The sequence below is a fragment of the Festucalex cinctus genome, chromosome 20 (assembly GCF_051991245.1).
Source record: "Festucalex cinctus isolate MCC-2025b chromosome 20, RoL_Fcin_1.0, whole genome shotgun sequence".
In the NCBI taxonomy this organism is placed as follows: Eukaryota; Metazoa; Chordata; class Actinopteri; order Syngnathiformes; family Syngnathidae; genus Festucalex; species Festucalex cinctus.
This window is the reverse complement of record NC_135430.1, coordinates 15,061,128-15,082,771: the sequence shown is the minus strand read 5'-3', so window position 1 is coordinate 15,082,771 and position 21,644 is coordinate 15,061,128. Positions and strand designations below refer to the sequence as shown.

Sequence of the window (21,644 nt, the reverse complement as noted above, 5' to 3'; positions counted from 1 at the left end):
AAGCCTTTTAGAAAACGTTCCACAGGATATTGGAAGTTATCAATAGATATACTCGGTCAAGGAGGAGTTCCACAAAAAATGGATAGGGCTTCCTTGAGCCAGTTATCAGTAATCAAAAATAATCTTAAGGAAGCTGGAGATATGTGACGCTGCTTTAGGAGATGACAAAAAGCTTACAAGCTTGCTGTAAAGTGAGAAATTTGCAATGCTTACTAATGTTTGAGTCTTTATAGTGCCACAAAAAACACGAGTGACTATCTGAGGTGGAGGCTTTTTTTCAGTGTACTCTTTTATCATACAGAAACAAGTTATCTCTCCACTTTACTTGAGCGGTATTTGTATCAGCAAAGCATATTTTTCAGCTGTGTCAGACCACATTTTCACTCCGATAATGTATTAGCCAGAAAATACAACGGGGAATGTCATTGAACGGACTCTGCACTTGTTAATGAACTTTTGTTAAGAACCCAACTCCAACATAGCAACATACCATGTGAACTCTGCTGAGGAGTAATTATCTATTTACAGAAACTGCAACTGGGTACAATTCAGACTTTGGAATATTGCCAAAGATTCGAATATCAGCAGCTCCTGTGGACTTGAGGTAAATAAACCGGCACCGAGAATATAATTAATGCTGCCAAGGAAAGGACATCCTTTATTCTTGTCATGTTTATCTCAGCGCAGCACCTGTGAGCAAGACAGGGGATTGGTGTACATTTTTATTGTGATCATTTATCATTAATAATACATTTCCAAGCATGGGTGTTTGCACGTGGGCTTTCACAAATACACACAAAACAAGTGCCCTTGAAAACCCCGAACCATAATATTGCTCTTGAAAACTCAGTTTACGCCCGGGGAAGTGAATGAAAAGACAGATGCTCTGCATATAATTTTCAATTAAGATGCTGGTGTCATAAACTGAAAAATGATCATGCTGCTAAAGGCATAAAGAAAATATTTTTTGAATGCTTAACACTAAAATATAATTGAAATAAACAAATTAATAATACATAATGGTGTGCTTGAACCTTAATTGTCGATTTTAGTAAACCACTCTTAATATATAATAGCAATGATGCAAAGGGCAGGAAAAATAAATCTATTTTCACCAATTAGTTATATATCCATCAATAATTATGTCCTTCGAAAATGGAAGTTGTGTTGATGATTACATGCCAACCGCCAACATAGCATAAAATATATGTTCGCTAAGAATTATGGGTATAATCTTATAAGGGCATATGACTGACTAGTGGGAGGGAACGCCTCCTCAGGTGCGCTCTTCAAATGTGTGCGTGTGTGCGCACATGCGTGGGCGGAAGCGAGCCCCACCACCCATGTGGAAGTTGATGCTGCTGTCAGTAGGTGGCTGTCTATTTCTAGTGGCAGCCTGGTGGGCACAAACACGTGGTAACGTCTCTGCTTGCTTTCGTTACACATTGTTTTCCTTCTAAGTGTGTGAATGCAAAGCTAAAGCTCGTGCTCTTCATCAAAGTGACAACCATAATAGGATAAGACTGTATAACCTACAGAGATAATTTCACACACAATAAAAAAAAAAACAATAAAATCTTTATCTACTGTGGTATTTGCAGGTGCTTGTTCCAATTGCATAATAAATTAACATCATGCTAAAGACTTTAAAAAGCCCCTTTTCACACTTTAAGGCATACGTTGATGGTTTACTCGTGAACAGCTTAAAGAAGTGTTCCTTTACTTTTGCTAGATAGTTAGTGCTGGACTAGTATTGTGCAACTTGGCATTAAAAAAAAAAATCACAAGTGTGGATGCCAAGTCCCATCCTTCAAATCAGCTACATTTATAGAGCACGTAAAAACAACTGATGCTGTTTTCTTAAGATGGAACCCAAGGGCAGTAGATAAAATGAAAACAGCAGTGGCCCCAAAACTGAACACTGTGGAACACCATACGTTCCATTATATAAGTTATTTGCTTTTTTGCTCGACATAGTATGAAGGGATTAAAATAAGAAAGGCGTCACATGATGCACCCTCACAACAGTCACAAGTCAAGTACTGAGAGCACCAAATTCCCCGTAGTCAATGATGGCCAAGCGGGGCGTGTCATCTCGAATCTTATGACTCGGGTGTGTGTCTTGACCTCCAGCAAAACCTTGAAACTAAATGACTTATCGAACCCAGGTTGGTGATGGTTCGATCAAACCCAGGTTAAGAACCACTGAGCTAATAAATACTGATGCAGTTTGGGGAATTTTGGAATAACCAGACATTGGCGGCCATGACATTACTCTACTGCTCATTTTACGCAGTTAACTACGTCAGCAAATTTGGCAATGGATATTCTCAGGATTCAAAGATTACGCTAAATGGCTGCTTCTGCTGAAACAGAAATCCTTGAAATCGCCCCATTATTATTTTCCGAAGAGATAGGAAGAAGCATCTGGCTCGTGGAGATAAAGGGGACAAAGATAAAGACAGAAGAACATTGCATGAGGAAGAACTGAGAGTAGGGCAGTGTATGCTCATACACTGTCCTGTTGTTACGCATCAAAACAATACACAAAATTGGGCTGTTGTAAAATCACTGTAAAAAAAAAAAAAAAAAAAAAAAAAAAGTACTTTGAAAAAATTCACTTTTTAAACAATATTTACAAACATTTTAACGATTTTTGTTTTGTTTTGTTTATTAACTGGGGCTCGGACCAGCGTCAATCTGATAATTAATGCTTAGCACCTCAATACAGCCACTCGTTTCCCAATCATGAAATTACTGAAAAATATTTTCAACCTTATCAAAAACAACAGATTCGTAAAACGTATGTTCATGTTTTTCTAACCTCAAAATTCATACTTGGGGCAAGTTGATGGAAATACTGTACTGAAGGGCAAGAATGTCTTATTTCCTGTGTTCACCTAAGTAATATGAGGTGCAGCGCTATGCTTTTTTTTTTTTTTTCTTCCCGAAATTGCTGGAGGTCATTGAGCACATACTGGGAGTTATGAGTCACTCTTGAGTGAGTCTGATTAGCTGTGCATCCACTGTATCTGCTGTCATCATATTTAGTGGTTGATTTTCCCCATTGGTGTTGAGATAGACTGCTCTTGTCAAAAAAAAAAAAAACACACACACAAAAAAACATTTTGTACGACAAAGTCAAAATAGCATTTGATTTTAGTTTTCACCTTTTCGCCCAGTAACCCTAGCAGACGCCACAAAAAAAGCAGGCACAAAAAAAGTGACCTGAATACAGTCCAAAAATGAGTCAGACATGGATGAAGTACGAGCCACATCTGGCCTGTCCACAGTCCAGTACAAAAGTCCAGTCCAAAGTCTTTATGAAATAAAACGTAAAATGTGGCATGGTTTTACATTGAAAGTTTTGTTTATATTTGGATGTGCGTATGTTTGCGATAGAAGCTAGCAAATATGATCGACCTCAAAGCTACTCTTTTCCCAAAAAGCGATTCATAAAATGTCCTTATTACAATCATTTTGTAACGTGGATGGGAGAGAATGATCTGCCTTGATAATGATTTGGGACTAACCAGGAACGGCAAATATGAGTGAACAGTTGGTATCAGCACTCATTAAAATGATTGTAAAACTGAAAAAAGTAACATCGAACGCAATATATCTGTATGTCGTATGGTTGGAACTTGTTCCACTGCCATGGTCCATCAAATCGTATTTCACATTCGTAGCAACTGCTACAAGACTGTTAGCTTCCATTTATGAAATATTTTCCATCTACAGATGAATCACAGCTTTTCACCCATCGTCTTTAAAGCCAGATTATTTAGAGAAAGTAGTGCAGCTGTAGGTGTTTCCATAATCACTACTCTGTTTTGGCACACAGGGATGTCCTACTCTCAATGTTGATGCAGGCTCATCATCATACATCCCCTTACTCTCTCTGGTGCTAACATTTTCTCTCAATGTGTTATCCAGGATAAATAATACCAGTGAGTATTTCTGTAAAATATAAAAGGCAAATGACACTTCACTCTAAAACTCCTAAAATGCCATTGACTAATCTTAATAGGAAGCACAGTCTCTTGTGTGTTACGCAAAAAACTTCCTCACTGGATGTTACGTTTGAGTAATCCGTTTGCATGTCTTTGCATGTGTTGCTGGGTAAAGGTTAGAACAAAACATCACGCGTGAATGTTGAAGATGGAAAAGCTCTGTGTGTACTTAAGTCGCATGCATGCATGTGTTTATCTCTCAGAAGACCAAGGATTAATTCTCTAGTGTTCACTGGTGGCCTCATCATCCAAAACAATAACAACAGTAACATCCACAGTCTACTGGTGCCAACAAGCACAGCGCCAATTGGTCCTTCTCCTCAACGGTGCAAGGGATTAGGCATGACAGACTGGACAGGAACTCACCAGTGGTGATGATTTTACAAAACGACAAATGAGGGAAAAAAAAAAAAAAGCAGCTCGCTGGTCCAACTGGTACCTACTACTTCAGGAAAGCAGAGGGATGTAGTTTGCGGCATAACAGCTATTAGCTGCTCCACCACGATTGCTTTGAAACTTGGCCTCCATTAACTGACCTGAGCCTGCAGATCTCACAGCTCAACTGGGTTAGGACCCGAATCATTCAATGATTTATAGACCAAGAGCAGAATTTTGAAATCTATTCTACAGCTGACTGTGAGCCAGTTTAAAGCCTTTAGGAAAGGAGCAATATGATGCTATGATCTCCTTGTTCTGGTCACAACCCGAGCTGCAGCATTCCGAATAAGCCGCAGCTGTTTGATGCTCTTTTAAGGGAGTCAAGTCAGAAGACCGCTACAATAATCAAGTCTAGTGGAGATAAAAGCATGGATAAGCTTCTCTTGGTCTGCTTGGAGCATGCAACCCTTCAGTCTGGATGTTTTTCAGCTGGTTTTAGTCATTTTAGTAAGGACTATGCTCAAAACAATCAGAGCCACCTTTAAATTTAGTAAATTCCTGGCTTATTCCAATACATTCCTGATGATTCCTATAAATGCTTGTTAATTCCCTTACAATGTTATCAACACTAATAGTAGTACACTGAGAACCTTAACTGAGGTCAAAAATGTCCAACTGCCTCGAAATCCGTCAATATGCTGCCAAAGAAACAAAAAAAATGTGCACGTATAATACAAAGTCCCCAATATAGTTGGGAATTCTGGTTAAAAGCTCTAAACGTGGAATGATGCTCATCTCAACACTAAATATGAACAAAAACATCATTGAAATATAAGCAGTCCCTACCATGGCAAGAAGTGAAGATGAGCCAGTGTGCATGTTCATATTCGACAAGGAAGCCAGAAGCAAAGTGTGTAATCAGTCAGCATGCATTACGTGATGTCTTTCAAAGTGTGAGTGTGGACTGCAGAAGGGCTGTGTTAAAATTGCACTGAAGTAGAGAGGGAGAGTGTACTGTATGTGCAGCCTCATGTTTAGTTGAAGACAATGAATCACAGCCTTCAATGACAGATGCTTCCCCTTCCCCCAAGGCATTAGCAACATTTACGGAGAGTGTATGTGTGTTTATTTTTTTAACCAGCACCTGTGTTTAATGTATGTTTTCATTGAATGAGTGGCTCATAAGAGCAAAGAGTAGAATTACTTCAGGTTGTTGTTGTCTCCAATTGTGATACTCAACCTGAGGGATGGATTTCAGCATCAAACTACAAACTCTTGAAATATAGCCATTGACAACATGTTATCGAAGCATGGAAGGTCACTCAAGTCCTGTTCCAGATTGAAACTTCCTCGCCTCTTCCTTCACATTCTGCTCAACTCTAATATTTTCTTTACGTCTTGCGTAGGAGCTTCCTCAGCCGCTCCCTCACAGCATATCTCTTTTGTGAGCTCGCTAATATTTGTCTTGAGAAACTGTGGCATTCTCCTGTTATCCTTCCTTCCTTTTTCCACACTTACCCCTGATGCCTTTTCTTCAAGACTTTTTTTTTTTTCTTTTTAAATCTAATTTGTCTTCCGCGCTCTATGGCTCAGTAGTCTGTGTCATTGTTTTGACTCATGACTCAGTAACCAGAATGATAATTCCGCCTTGAGTTCTCTCTGTGGGCCACAGGGAAGACTTGCTCCTTTTGATTTAATGAGAAATTCAGTGCTGCAAGCACCTCTCTGTTAGAGACTCGAAATTAATTTAGCTTGATCTTACAATACCAGTTCATCTACACTTGACATATATTAAGAAAGTAGGGCTGTCAAAAACAAATCTTATTAATTATTTTGTCGACTACTTGAATAATTGAATTTTACCTGGGAATCAAATTGTGATTTTTTTTATAATGACTGTCAAGAATAAAGCGTTAACTCTGGAGATTAATTTAAATACTTTAAAGTGTAAAAAAAAAAAAAAAAAGAAATTAACTCAGTTAACTTCCTGTTACGGTCTATAACCTGCAGCCAAACTTAGCTTCTGAAAGGACTATGTAGTTTTACTTTACGTTTTACTTGACGCTTGTTGGAGAAATCATAATGCTAAATATAGTTTATATTTGATGATGTTACATTAATTCCAAGATTTTACTCGAGTAAATATATCTGTTACAAGCTTTGAGGAAAAACATAGAAGCAGAAGTAGAAAATGTGATAAATTGCGATTGGAAAAAATAATTTCGAAAAAATTATCATTCAACAGCACTAAAATAAATGTATAACACAGTGGTTTGTAACCTTGTTGGAGGTACTGAACCCCTTACCATCATGGTTGGGGTTGCCCAGCGTCCATGGCTCATCCGAGTCAAAGTGTGTATCTCCTCCAATTCCTGGCCCTGGGAAGTAGGCGTGGGCTAGGAAGCCACCTTCACCGTCGAAAGGTGAGCTGTCCCCATGGAAACCTGAGGCGAAGATGATTGTGATGTCCACATCTTTCTTGGTTCGCTCCAGTTCGCTGTATGGCACAGCTTCGAAGCGCAGCGGTGTCACGTTTTGCCAAACGTCGAAGGCTCGCCGGATGGCGTCGTGGGTCTCCTCGGCACCAACTTTGGGTGTCACGTTCTTTATGCTGCACAGATGCAACACATAAACATATAACATATCGTTGCTCTGAATTGGCAAACGTTTTAGTAAAACTGGCAAAGTTCGACCCTCAGCTGACAATTTCATAAATTTAACGTAAAATAACTGATTGATGTACACAGAGTGGCCACACTGCAGCAATACAAAGTAAAAAACAAGTTTCTGTCATTTATGCTGATCGAGGCTTACTTACACAGAAGTATATACATGGTGCGATTTGTGAGCGAGGGCAGCTGAGTCCACTCTGCCAGCGCTCATATGTTGCAGGTGGGGAGAGGATTGGACAATTTTCTACCTCGCAAATCTACTTTCTAATTAAGGCTTATCAACAGCCGACTGCCTTCTGAAAGCCCAAGTCTGGTTAGTCACGGAAGGAAAACCTCTCTCTGATGATTTCTACGCTCTGAAAATATTTGTCATGGTCTTAAAATTTGGTTTCACTCTGGTTTAGTTGCCAACAGCTTAAGAGAAGATATGTCTGCCTGCTGTTGTAGCTGAACAGGACTCATGAATCGATTTTTATTTTTAAATGACATTTTAAAAGTCCTGGTATAGGCAGAGATAACCGAAGAGCGGTGAAAAGCAGTAAATGTTTTAATTGTGAAATCAGCTAAGCTTCCTACAAACAAACATCAATCCAATTTTCATACTCAGACTATGATTAGAATCAATCAATCAATCAATCAACTTTATTTATATAGCACCTTTCATACATTTAAAATGCAACTCAAAGTGCTGGACATCCATAATGCAATAAAATAAAAGAAAGAAAAAGCCCCCCCATCCCCATGATCGTACCCACAGACACACCCAAAACCCAACAAACACATGAAAACCACAACATGGCGGGGCACAGATGTACCCTGTAAGGAAAGGCACCCAGGAGGAGTTCATCCACAGTGAGATGGATGAAGACCAAGCATCCCTCTCACTGTGGAGGCTCCCCCATGAGAAAACACTGGAGCTAAAAATTTTATAACTACCAAATAAAAACATTTAAACACTAAAAGAAAACGGTTAAACACGATAGAAAAAATAAATAAATAAAAACAAAGCTACAAGACAATATAGATTAAAAGTTAAATAAATAAAAGGGGATAAAAAAGTAAAAATAATAATAAGTAAAATAAAATAAAATAAAATAAAAATAAAAAAGGTCAATCAAATGCCAAACTAAAAAAGTAAGTCTTAAGCCTCCTCTTAAAAACATAAATATTCTCTGCAGACCTGATGCTCTCTGGCATGCCATTCCATAGGTGAGGACCATAGTGGCTAAAGGCAGCTTCACCATGTGTCTTGGTCCTCACCTTTGGAATAGTTAAAAGGCCGCTGCCAGAAGACCTCAGAGGCCGCGAGGGGTAATAGGGTAAAAGCAAGTCAGATAAATAAGATGGGCCAAGACCGTTAAGACATTTAAAAACTAATAAAAGCACCTTAAAATCAATCCTGAAACGCACGGGGAGCCAATGCAGCGATTTTAAAACTGGTGTAATGTGCTCCCGCCCTCCGGTCCCCGTCAGCACACGTGCAGCTGAGTTCTGAAGGAGCTGTAGGACTGAAATATTCTTTTTGGGAAGACCAGAGAGCAGGGAATTACAATAATCTAAACGACAAGAAATAAAAGCATGCATCAGCACCTCCGTGTTGGCCTGTGAGAGAAACGGGCGGACTCTGGCAATATTCTTAAGATGGTAAAAACCGATCTTGGCTACATTTTTAATATGAGGATTAAAAGTTAGCTCAGAGTCAAAAAGGACGCCCAAATTCTTTACACATTGCGTGGGTTTAAAATCTTGTAGTTTAGGTAAAAGTTTCTCTCTCTGACCTTCAGGACCGATGACTAAAACCTCTGTTTTGTCCTGGTTGAGCTGCAGGAAATTTTCTGCCATCCATGACTTAATATCTAAAATACAATTTAACTCATTCACTGCCAGTCATTATAGAAAATTTTTACATTTCCAATACTCACGTGATATTATATTCAATAATTATATATAAACCGAATCTACCAAATAACAGAATAGACTCCCTACTTTTTGTCCCGTCCCGTTCTTTTATAATTGACAGCAGAAAAATGTAGGTTTGCCAAAATACAGCCATTTCTCCCATGGACTCTGAAACTGTGTTTATTTCCTATAAAATGGGGCAATGATGTCATCAACCGGTGGTTGGGCATCAGTAAAGTTGTTTCCAAGTTTGATATTTACAGTGGAGCATGCTCAGATTCGCCCCCATTTAGCACCGCTCTAAAAAATACAATTGACAAGTATACTTGTCAAAGGCAGTGAATGAGTTAAAAGGGTATCAATAGCAATGTTTGCAAGCCATATCCAATGACAGTTTATTTATACTAAGATTTTATTTATTTATTTATTTTTAAGTACTATTAGTACGAATGACAACGTAATCAGGCAAAAAAATATGTAGAAACTGGATTTCAACATTAAAGCTGACTGGGTTATGGTGCATGGTGTGTTAATTCCTTGAAATCACACACCACTTAAGTCATCATCTTGTTTTTGTGATGACATTCCAAATCATCCTTAACTATAATACATAAACAAAATCACTTATCAAGATATGCTTGATAAGAATACAATTATACTAAATGCTGGTTATTGTATGAGAGTGAGATGGCGGAGAAAACAATTTCTGCTTTATTGGCACCATTTCAGGAAGCATCACAGCGGTGCTGATTAAAAGAATCATGACATGATTAATAACGGAAGAATTTTGCCAATAATGTAACAATATTAATTCGCCACTTACATTAAAATAATAAAAAAAAAAAAAGGCTCAACAAGTATTCTGCAAGAATATATGGAGTATTGGTATTAAAAGAAACACCAGTGGACTGAAAACCGTTGTAACATAATTAAGATAAAAGCTGGCTCAGCTGATTCCAAAACCACATGTGTATCCCATTTCAAAGAAAAAGGTTAAGAGACAAGAGTTAAGCCATTTCTAAAACACAAGCAGCTGCAAATTGGCAAATGAAAGAATTCAACCCCTTCCAAGGCTATATCAAATATTTAACTCCATGTTGTGAGGTGATAATTACTCTGGATGCATCTCATGCGCTATAATAGTACTTGCATGCAGGGAAAACAGTAGGGATGCCAAAGCTAATTAGGGCCTCCCAACAGCACATACTGTATGCGGCTACGTAGAAATGAGCACACACTGGGCAGCCAAGCATTAATTATGGCTTTTCAAATCCCAGCTTTGTTTTTTAATGATTATTTAACGAGTTTGAAAGCGAAAGATGGATATTTTAAGGGGGTGACATGATCGTGACCAAAGTTGGAATCAAACCCACAGCGCAGCAGATTGAGACAGCTGGAAACACATTAAAGATTCAGTTGAAACGTGTCTTTCCATTTTGGGGTGTAATTTAACTAAATAAGTAGTAATAAAAAAATATTGATCAACTGTGTTTATTCAGTGGTTTTGCATATAAATTGGGTCTTTTATGGTTGGAACTCTGTAATGTTACCCATTTTTTTTCTGCTCCAATAAAACAATTAAAGGAATGGCTCTCAATTTTTAGATCCCCATTAAGTGTTTGTTTTAGCATTTCACCTTGTAAAGGTTCAGCAAAATTGATCTAAAATGAATACACATACAAGGCATACATATATACAAATACATATACACATATATACATACTGTGTACGTATATACATTGGCACATAATATCGGCATCTCTCCACAAAAGGTGATTCGATACGGTTTTCAATACGTGGGGTGCGAAATGATTCAAAGACGGTTCAAGTGGAAAATGGAACGATTCGATTCAGTTCGACTCAGTGGGTTTACGATTCGATTCAATATGGTACGGCTCGACCTTTTTGTTGTCTTTTTATTTTATTTTATTTTTTTTTAACATGCATTTGAATGAACTTGTCAGTACTATAAAAGTGCTATTTTCTTCTAAGATATATCTCTTCAATAAAAGTCGATTTGATTGGTGGAACAACTTGATTCGGTTTGGTTTGATGCACTTGCATCTTTTATGATTTTCCGGTTCAAACCGTTTTTTGTTACACACTAGTTAAAGTCCATTTGACAAAGAACTGCCACTCAATAAGTCACAATAATAGAAATGGAAGAACACAAATGCTCCTTTTCACAAAACTTGTCTCGTGATAAGCAGCCAAATATGAAGATGTAGTTGTCATTATTGTGTCATCTTTGTTTTGATGATTTATTGATAGACTAGGTTATGTGGATGCCATTTTGTAACTTTACGTGGTGAGGTAACTGGTCTGTCGTCTGTACTGCTCGCTGGTAAAGCGTTTCCCACTGTTAAAGGTAGAAGAAGAAATGGAATTCACCGCATCCTCTACTTCCATTGCAGCAGTTTGACAGCTCGAGGCAAAGCTGACTAAGCCAAGCACACAGCCATATAGAGCCCTTACGAATATGTGCACAAGAGCAAATACACTCTCAAAATCCTTCGATCCCATTACATAACCATAATCTATCCCCAACTTTTCACTGGGGGTTCCTCCTCTTTTTGCAGCTCATCTCTTTCTGCTGCTGATTACCTTTACTCCCTCCTTCCCTTTCATTTTCACATATCTACTCTCAGTTTACTGAGCCTGACCATTTGCCTGATCTGTGATGCTGTGGTATGGCTTCACGAAAGCTATTCACACCAGACATCCCAGCAATCTTGTTGAACTGAAACCATTCTCTTAAGAGGAATGGTCCAAAATGTATCCCAGTCGTAATGGACATCTGCTCTGCAATGACAGGCAATGTTTGATTGAAGGTATTGCAGCCAAATGATGCACAAATGTAAGAAATTTCAAAGGGTTCACACGCTTTTTTTTTCCTCCCATCGTGGCAGGAGCCTGAGCGGTTCTGCCATGAATGATATACGGTCCAAAAACAGCTGCATGTCTAATTTAATAGTCGCCACGCATTTATCCTCAAAGTAGACCAAGGAGAAAAGAAAAAAAAAACTACTAAGGATTGTCCCATAAAACATAAAGTCAGAGAGCAAGCCAGATTACAGATCGAAGCGATTTTACAAATTGTGGGCTAGTAGCACCAAACTAAATCTCAGCTTAAAGCAACATTGAACTTATGATGACCCTTCATTTTGTTCAGCTTCCTTATTGTTACAAAAGTTCACATATTATCCGCTACAATCAGATGTCCTTTTGAGCTACAGGCAATAATGTGGAAGGGAATTTTTGTATGGACAGATGTCAGAGCACTCACCTGTATGTGATATGTTTGTGTTGCCACTTTTGTCCCGTTAGGGCGTACCGCCGTTTCCTGACGCTGAATTTTGATACACCTGCTATCTGGTCAGGAACCCCACATCTGGGCTTCTTCATCCATCTGCAGGAGACAATAGAGGAACGCTGTTAGTAATGAAATTTTTGACTCTCCCCACAGAAAGTGTTTTGCTGGTAAGAGGTATTGGGACGTTCTCCCGTCACGTGTTTGACATTCGCACAATTCTGTTATTCTGAAAAGCTTCAAGCTTGGGCAATAATTGAGACATTATAAATAATAGGATATTACAAACATATGTGACGTCACACACGTGATGCAGCCCATTTACCTCGGTCACTTCCTGAGAAGGGAAGTGGGGGGGGGGACAAAAAGCTAAATTTGACTAGGAGTTACCATAGCAGACAGTTGCTCAATGTCCCATAGATGATGCATGTCTTATAAGAACAAACTAGCTACAGTATCTATCTACAACTCTCAATTTTGCCTCTTTAAGCTGAATTAATCTACAATCAGTAAAAAAAAAAGGGCAGAATTCTAAATGATTAACTAGCAAATTATTATATGAGTAAAATGTAATTGTATTATTTATGTGTAAACCAGTTGCGAATGCTCAGACATTACGTAGAGAATGTGTGAATACAAACACGAAAAAAAGCTTTTGAGGGCTAAACACATGCACGTCTCTCTCAACTCACACACTTCCCCAGCATGCGTTACACATATTCCATTCAAAGGGCACCTCACCTTAGTGTGTTACTGCTGCACAGAGAGAAGCAATGGGAAAATAGAAAAACAGGCACACTGTTAGCTGATCACATTTCACCCTGTTTCAGTCCATTGGTTAGATAGCAGTCGCTCGGCTGGCGGACACATTACCACGTTACAGTTCAGTGGCCAAATTGAGCTCATTGCCATTTGTAGCACGGATGGCATTTCAGCGTTGCTGGGGACAAATGTCAGCCAGCGCCGTTTTAGTTACGTGCAGGTAAAAAGTCATCCTACAAAGTGTCAAGGATCGATGACAACTTTCAAAAGGAAGATGTATTCACTGAACAACCATCACTTTGATTTCTACCAATACACATGACATTCGGAAATTTAGCAGAAACTTTCTGGAAATTTTGCAGAAATTCTCCACCCTTTGCAAACCTGAACACAATCTGTTCGTGTTTTTGGAGGGACTTTTGAGGTATTTTCTTAACATATGGAACTCACTCTATGGTGGTGCTGTCCAGAGTTCCTGTGACATTGAGGCCGTAGCGGCGCTGCATGGCAGCGATAGCAGACTGCATGACTCGGGCAGAACGTAGCACTGACATTCTGGGGTCTGCAGGAGGGAGGTAGCCATACCTTTGGAGCCATGTCTATGAAAAAATAAAACACACACATTAGAGAGGGAGACGTAACACATCATAGTCTGGTTAAGCCAGGGTTTTTAAACTCAGAGGCTAATCGAGGTTAATAGCTTGTTTATTGAGGAAAAGGCTTATTCACTCCTGTGAAGAGGGTAAAATTAAATAATTGTTATCATGCTTGTACAGCAACAACAGAATGCCTTGAACAAGCTAATAAATATCTTTGCTTTATGTCAATCTGGTAGAAATATGTGCATTGAAAATTTGAAATCAATGATTTGAAGAAGTTGGTTTGCTTTCTTATCATTTGGTAATGCATTTCAAATAAACAGTGGCTTGACTCCGGTAACTGTTTACTGTGGGCCTGGGCCATAGCCTCAAAACAGGTCTAATAAATTGTTCAGGAACAGTTATGAATAAATAAATATTGAATTTACATCCCACATTCTATTGGTAAGATGAGAAAACAACAGATCAGTTGGCTCTTTTACATACCATGTTGATAATAAAAGGGAAGGCGGCAGGGAAGGAAAAAAAATAAAAAATCAAATCTATGTCAGATTTACAGAGCAAAATGCAATCTTTTATCGTGTTGTTTGGCTTGTCAGGAAAAGAAATTGCCATAATAGAGCTCTCAGTGTCCCTATAAAATCCTGCCAAAGGGAATCACTGCTCAGATCTTGGGAGGAAGGGGGTCGGTTGGGCTTTCCCACGAAAGAGCTTTAGGGATTTGGCTAGTCCCAGACACTCTGTATTCCTCATCATCAAAACTGTAAACAGAACAGCCGACGTCTGCATTTTGTGACACAAATGAAACCCTCCAATAAAAAAGAACCAATATATTGTACGTATTTGAAGTGTGTAGACATGGAAATATAAACATGTCGCCTGAGATTCAGCCTAATAAACTGTCTGGCAGCAAATTTCCCTCAATTAGCCTCCATGCTGCAGAGCTCATCAGTCCTATTCTATATTAGAATAGGATTCAGTTATTTAGCATGTACTACATACAATGACGTTTTTTAACTCTTTGACCACCAAAAACGTTTAATAACAATCAGTAAAATCACGATGTATGCCGCCATAAACGTTAAATGACGTCAAATAAGTTTTGTATTTTTTATTTTTTTTCTCAGTGCCAATAGGAGGAGCTTATCGCATGTAACTTTGGGCAAAAGATGGTCAATATGCCAGTCACACATAGCATAGTAAGGTAAATGTACGTTGGTGAGGGGAACGCTATTGATTGTAGGAATGTGTATTACTCCATAGTCAATGGATTAATATAAACTGACCTTAAAATTGTAAGATTAAAATTTAATGCACTGTACAGCAGTTGACATATTTTTTCCCATTCTAGTAAAACACTGCAAGCTTGAGGAAAATTTGATGAACCAATGTAAATATTGGCTTCCATTTTGTTATACTTTAAAATAAACCACTTAGAAATGTTAAGCCTACACAAAAATAAATTCACTGACAAAATGTATTTATTGTTAACTTCATCCCAATTCTGACTAAAAACAAAACATGACTGCTTTGGTTGTCTGCCAGTGTTTTAATAGTAGCCCAACTTTCGTTAATAATCGAGCGTGGTCCAAGGTTGCCTTGCTTATTCCCTTTATCACAATCTGTCTCCTTCATTAGTTTGTTCAGTTCATTCCTTAATCATTTCCCCTGTCGTAGATCTTTCATCGATTCACTCTCTGTGCTGATTTGAGGATCCCTGAAAGAAGTCGGCCACCGCTCGACAGCTTCCTAATTTAGTGAAATGGAAATTCCTCTGCGCTCTATCTATAGAAATTGTAAGAGATGGGATTAAGTCACACATGTGCAAGTCTTAAGTCTCAAGTTATAACCTCCAAATACCAAACAAGTCCAAATAGGCATTTTGTCTAGGACAAGTCAGATCAAATCAAGTCATATGAAAAGGCAAGTCTCACGTTCAGTCAAATTATTCATGCAGTCTTACTTGCAGTTCAGAAAGTCAGAAAACATATATTATAAGGTCAAATAAGGACATAATTGGCCAATTTATAACTTGTATGCATCTATAACACTTTTCAAGGCAATGTACTCCATAAACACCACCTTTAACCTGAATGTCAATCAAAACTTATATTCAAGTCAAACCAACATAAAAAAAAAACCCAGCAAGACTACATTTGTCTAATTGCAGAATATCTCAACAAGCAATTTATTGCATGTGCAAAGTATGATATGTTACGTGGGAAGGTTGCTAACATTCAATTTTCTGGCCGTCACATATGAATGAGAAACTTATCAGTCAAGCTAATTTTAGCTAACGCAGTAGGCTTGCAGCACAGCAAGCGGCGAAAGTATGACTCATCTGTTCTGAGTTCATAACAAAGCCTAATGAGTGACAGGTTGGGGATAATTTCGTTTTATCTATCATGACAGTGTGAAGTCGCCACTATAAATAAGAGAAAACGTGATAATTACACATAAGCCAATGTGTTATCACGAGCAGAAGCAGCATTGCAAGGGTCGAGAAATGTTAGTCCAACCACATTATACAAGACATTTGCTAATATAACAATTTGTTAAATTGGCATTTAGACATAAACAATCAATTAAATACAATTTTGCATTTTTATTTTTGGGAGGAGGGAATCCTATTTTTAATATTTTGAACTTCTACTTTCAGTGCTCGTTTTGTATCGAGTAGTGTAATGCTGTTGGGCCAGAGCAAAGGTAATCATGGATGGAGCAACCTTCCCTTGTAAGTCTTCGAGTGCTGTCACTATCGAAGATTTTTAGAATCCATTAATCTATCGATTATTCAATTGATTAATTGACTAATTTGGATTAATTTAAATTATGCATTAAAGTGTTTTATGAAAGCATTTTTCCCCTGATTACTGTTTATAAACCAGTGATTGGTGGTTATTTCGTACTTCATATTCGTATAAGTGATTTATAAAAAGGGGGATTGATGTTCGATTATTGTTTTCCAAAGTAAAAACAAATGTTTGCAAAAATAAAATTTGATTCAACACAGAAGACAATCAGTCTTCTTTTAGAAAGAACTAGAGAAACCAGTGAACAATTACTGTTGGTATGTTGAAATCAGAGGAATTCAAATTAAAAAATGCCTCCAAACGATTACCTAATTATTAAAACATATGCCGACAAATTTGATAATCGATTAATTTTGACAGCTCTAACGTCTTCCATTTTTCCCCTATTCCACAAAATTATTTGAATTCTGACGTTACGACCAATTACCCATACAGAACCACAACTCTTAAATTTTGATGAAGACCATGATTTAAACACAGCAAATCCTCATGACTCTAATACAGTACTTCTCTTTGCAGTCATGAGGTTGGAATTTTCTACACTTAAAAAGCGAGTGATAAAGCATAGCTTAATTGCATCAGTGCCTATTTCTGGAGTTTCCACACTTGATTTCACTGTGCCCGAGAAGCAGAATTCAGTCTGGATTTGTGAAGAGTTCAGCCTCGCCTCCATGTATTTTCGGACAGTTTTTCATTCTCTGTTACACAATCATGGTGGAAAAAAAGCTTGTGGTTTTAAAAAGAACAATATATTGCATTTATACAGTAAACACAACCATCGCATCACTAAAGAAAAACTGTATAAGATTAAACGTCAAAAACAAAATCTGCCTTTATACTGGCATCTTGCTTTATGCTGGAAAAACACCGAGACTTCAAATAGCAGGGAAACATTCAAGTTGAAAAGAAGGGCAGATTACTGTACTGACAGACGCTCAGATCCTATGTCCCTTCCAGGAGTTTGACAAAGGGACTGAGCTGATGTGAACCCCAGACCAAACTCTCCCTTCTCAAACTCAGACCACACATGACAAGCAGAGGGTGGCCTAATTAAGACGATGGGTGCCATCAAAAGGCCAGCGTGTAAGGCGACGGAATTACTCCATTATGGATGAGGTGTATGTCAGGAAGCCCAGCTGGCATAGCAACACATTCGGAGCATGTGGCGACTGTTGATGTTGCCACTTCAGCTGACGTGAGTCTGGTCCCTCAGGTCACGGGGACAGCAAGTGATGTTTTGCTTCAGCTCACAAGTGCGTGTGAGTTAAGGACATGACAGCTGAACTTAACTGAAAAGATGACGGGATTAAAGTGACTTTGAAATTGTAAGGAAAAAAAAAAAGAAGAAGAAGAATGACAAGCCTCCCCAGAAGGTTAGGAATTCACTTGTTGTGTTGGGTGGGAAAGTAGTCCCTTTGCATGTAAAATGTAGATCAGGCTTTATATTCACTGACGTCTTGTAGCTAGCTGGTTTTTGTTGCTAGGTAAAACAGATCATTACAAAACTGCCCATAGAACCGTGCAAACTGAAATATTTAAACGCCTGACATTTATGTCATCACACATCTATATGAACAACTATGCAAGTCAAAAATGTCAAACCAAAAATTCCTGCAAGTCAAACTAAAGTCATGTCAAGTATCTATTTATTTAAAATAGTTTATAGCATTTCCAATGTGATATTGATACACATTGAATATGACATTGAATGGCTGAATTGTCCAACAGATGACTAAAGATGTCGCATGACTTCTGTACAATGTAAATAGAGCAGAACCTTAAATTTTGAATAACTTGCAACTGAGAATTCCAGTTCAGGGAAAAGCAGGAAGAAAACAATGTATAGAAAGTCGAGATGGGCAATTAATCAAACCTTTTTTTCCCAGCTTCCATTGTTCAAAGACTGTGCCAGCTGATGTTCCAAGATGACTACCAACATGGCTGCAACCAGGAACTAGTTTACAAAAGCACTGTCAATATAGCCAAGTTAGCAATTTGGCTGCTATATTTAACATATTTTCTGGTTGCGCTAGCTCTTCCAAAAATGTCACTTAATTTCTAGTAAGAAACAACATTGTTAAAAAATAATAAAAACTTAAGTTGGCATGTTCATATACAATTACATTAAATTTCACCAAATTCGACTAATAATAATCATAATAATACAGTGTTTGTACAGAAAGGTGTGTAGGTCCTGATCACCCATTTAAGACCTCTTATCGAAAGGATGACCTCAAACTCAACATTCACAAAAATGGGTTCTTAGTCCAGGTGAGCCACTGGAACATAACCCAGGCCCACTAGCAAAGCCTGCCAGATCTGACCACTCTAAATTATTCATCACACCAACAACCACTGATGAGTGTGCCAGGGTTGTCAAGGAAACCACAGCCTTCCTGCCCACACCAGTGACCGCAAACCCACACGTAAACACACAATCTAACTGCTCTATTCCACTTGAAATCCCTTTTCAAGAGTGAGCAGGACTTTAAACAAAACAAGCTGAAATTTGTGATGTGATACATTGTGGGTGTTGCAAAATTTAAAACAGCACATATTCACCTTGCACTGACCCAAGGCTCAAAACAAGTTGCTGCGCATTGGAGTTTGCCAGACAAAATTTGCCTTTTGTGCCTCATCAAAATACGTTGTAGCAAAACTGAGACTCAATCGCCGAGAAAACTGCCAGAAGAAGAAGAAGAAGCAGAAGAAGAAGAATCGCCAAGATGGTCCCAAAAAGCTTCGCTGGGCTCGCGTCATCTACTGCTGTTAGTTGGAGGTTGAGGTTGGAGGCTCTGTGCTAGTTAGCAACTTGCTTGGGCTGGTTACTACTATGTCTAAACACGTTATGGAGTTGCTCCCAAGTCGGTGGCAATGATGCCTCTGTGCCGGCAAATAAGTTACATTTGTTGACGACAAGTATCGTTCTCAAAAAGGGATAATGAGAAAAGACAAAGAACTCACGCTAAGTGCTAAGCTAACCTAAGATTGGCACAGCTTGCGTATTGAACACCAACATTTTAGTGCCCGAGTAATTAAGTACACTTTTTACAGATGTCTGGTTGGAACCACATTCAAACAGAGAAGATCCAACTTTGAACAGCAACATAGCTGGCAAATTATTAAGTGTTTGACTAGAAAAATCATACTTGCTAAACATAACCGGAACCGGAAATAAATTAATAAAACCCTTGCTTAAGGTCCCTGGCATTAGCCTACAGAAAAATGGCGACACTAATAATTAAGTTGCTACTCAAATGAAGTCATTCATTCACAAAACTGCTTTGAAAAGAAAAAAATATATATTTTCTGAGCCTTGTGAGCCAATACACATGCTCCCAAGGACATACGCGCACACACAGTACGTAATGCATGCCATGCTTACCTCAGTGGCCCCATTAGTACAAAATGTCACAAAAATGTCACCCACAAATGTCACAGTCTGATCCGACATACTGATCAGTAGTTGGTGCCTTTTCGGAGGGAGGATATTCTTTTGGGGCTTTCTTCAGGATTTGAACTAAATTAAACTATGACGGCTATTTTTGAGACCCCTGCAAAAAGCAAGTCTGGGGTATGCAGTTTTTATACACCCCAAAATTGTGGCACTCGGGACATGCAAGCAAACATTTAGCGTAATTGGCATCTTTGCATGTGAGACACCATGGTGGCATCGTCTCATGTTTCGGGTGTGTGACACGCTAAATATTTTGCTGCTCAGTAAACTGTGACCAAAGGATGAGTGTCAAACTCTGTTCACTCGGAAGATAGGACAGAAACACAACATGAACAACTACTGCAGGAGAGCTGCTCTCTCTGTGTGCCAAACTGATGCTATGAATCATTAAGGTCAACACAGGTGTTGTATATGACTCTAGGTGAGACATATGTGGCCAACAGACTGACACAGACACCCATGGTGGCTACGAAATCTGCTCTCTTACACAAGCCAAATGACAGACAGCTCCGACAAAAACATGTAGGTCAGAAATGCCTTGAAATCAGTTGAGACCTAAATCTGACATCCAAAAAGAAATAAAACGCAATTGCTACGACTATTTTACAACAGTTTAAGATTGTCTTTGATTACAGTACACTGAAGATGAATGAAAGCCCAGCAACAAATAGAAAGTACTGCCTAGCTTAGAGGAGGGAATGAAGACGCACAAACAAGTTGAAATTCATTATTCACATGCCAGATTAGAGCAAGAGTAAACCTACCGACTGATAACATGAACTGAAACAAGAACTGGACTCTAACATTACCCGAATCGTGACAAGAGCTTGGAATGGTGATAGAAGATTGTTCTCAAGTAAATTTAGAAGGATGTCCAAAAAAAAGCAATATAAAATGAAATTATAGTGTAAAACTGATGTATTATTGTATATTGGATAGGGCTGGGTCTAAAATATCGATATTGAATCGACATTTCTTTTCATAGCCCAATATCGATTCATAAAACCATGAATTGATACTTTTAATAGTTTTTTTTTACCCCGCAAATTAATGTCCCAAGCAGGGCCCGACCGATTAATCGGCCACGGATTATAATCGGACGATTATTGGCCTTCAAACATTGACCAAAACAATCGGCCAATTGAGCTAAATGGCTGATTATTTTCCACTTTAAATGTTATCAAAGAAAACCGAAGATTCCGACACTATGAAAGTTCTCTGAATGCACCATTTTGCATTCGTAGCATTAGCAACTAGCACGTGTGTAGCGTATGTTATTCTGTTGTCACAAAGCGTTCTTTAAGCTGTTTCTTTAATGACACAGCAGTTGGAGTTAACTGTAAAACTAAATACACAATGTTAAGAATTACATCCACTGTACAAAAAATGCTACGTTTTTAAAACATCGCTAGCGTAGCGCAAACAGGAAGTTAGCAAATGTTAAAGGGAAGTTAGCATCGACTTCGCGGAGTGTTTTTCCTTCAAATAACCAATCGAATCGGGCCCTTCTGAATCGAATCGAATCGATTTTGGAAATCTGAATCGATACCCAGCCCTAATATTGGGATTTGTTTGATGAAATAATGTCTTTATGGAATGTTACACTAGTTGGTTTTGCTCGTGATCATCTCCGGTCTGGTTTTTAAAACACATTTTAAAAGCCATTTGTGACATCTTAGGAGGCAAAAATAGAAAAAAAAATAAAATAAAGTGACAAAACAAGCACACAGCACTTTATTTT

At 38.4% G+C, this 21,644-nt stretch overlaps 1 protein-coding gene across 3 annotated transcripts in view; it reads right to left on the bottom strand.

Moving 5' to 3' along the window:
- mmp16a (matrix metallopeptidase 16a (membrane-inserted)) overlaps positions 1 to 21,644 on the bottom strand; it is a 79,435-nt gene that overhangs the window by 21,928 nt on the left and 35,863 nt on the right. For 2 of the 3 annotated variants that reach the window (XM_077508736.1, XM_077508734.1), the window contains 4 exons: positions 13,485 to 13,633; positions 13,014 to 13,028; positions 12,249 to 12,371; positions 6,698 to 7,002 (listed from right to left, as the gene is read on the bottom strand). In XM_077508736.1, the coding sequence (XP_077364862.1) occupies positions 6,698 to 7,002; positions 12,249 to 12,371; positions 13,014 to 13,028; positions 13,485 to 13,588 (547 nt within the window). In that variant the 5' untranslated portion in view covers positions 13,589 to 13,633. The remainder of the gene's footprint in view (positions 1 to 6,697; positions 7,003 to 12,248; positions 12,372 to 13,013; positions 13,029 to 13,484; positions 13,634 to 21,644) is intronic. The other variant, XM_077508735.1, reaches the window with a different exon arrangement.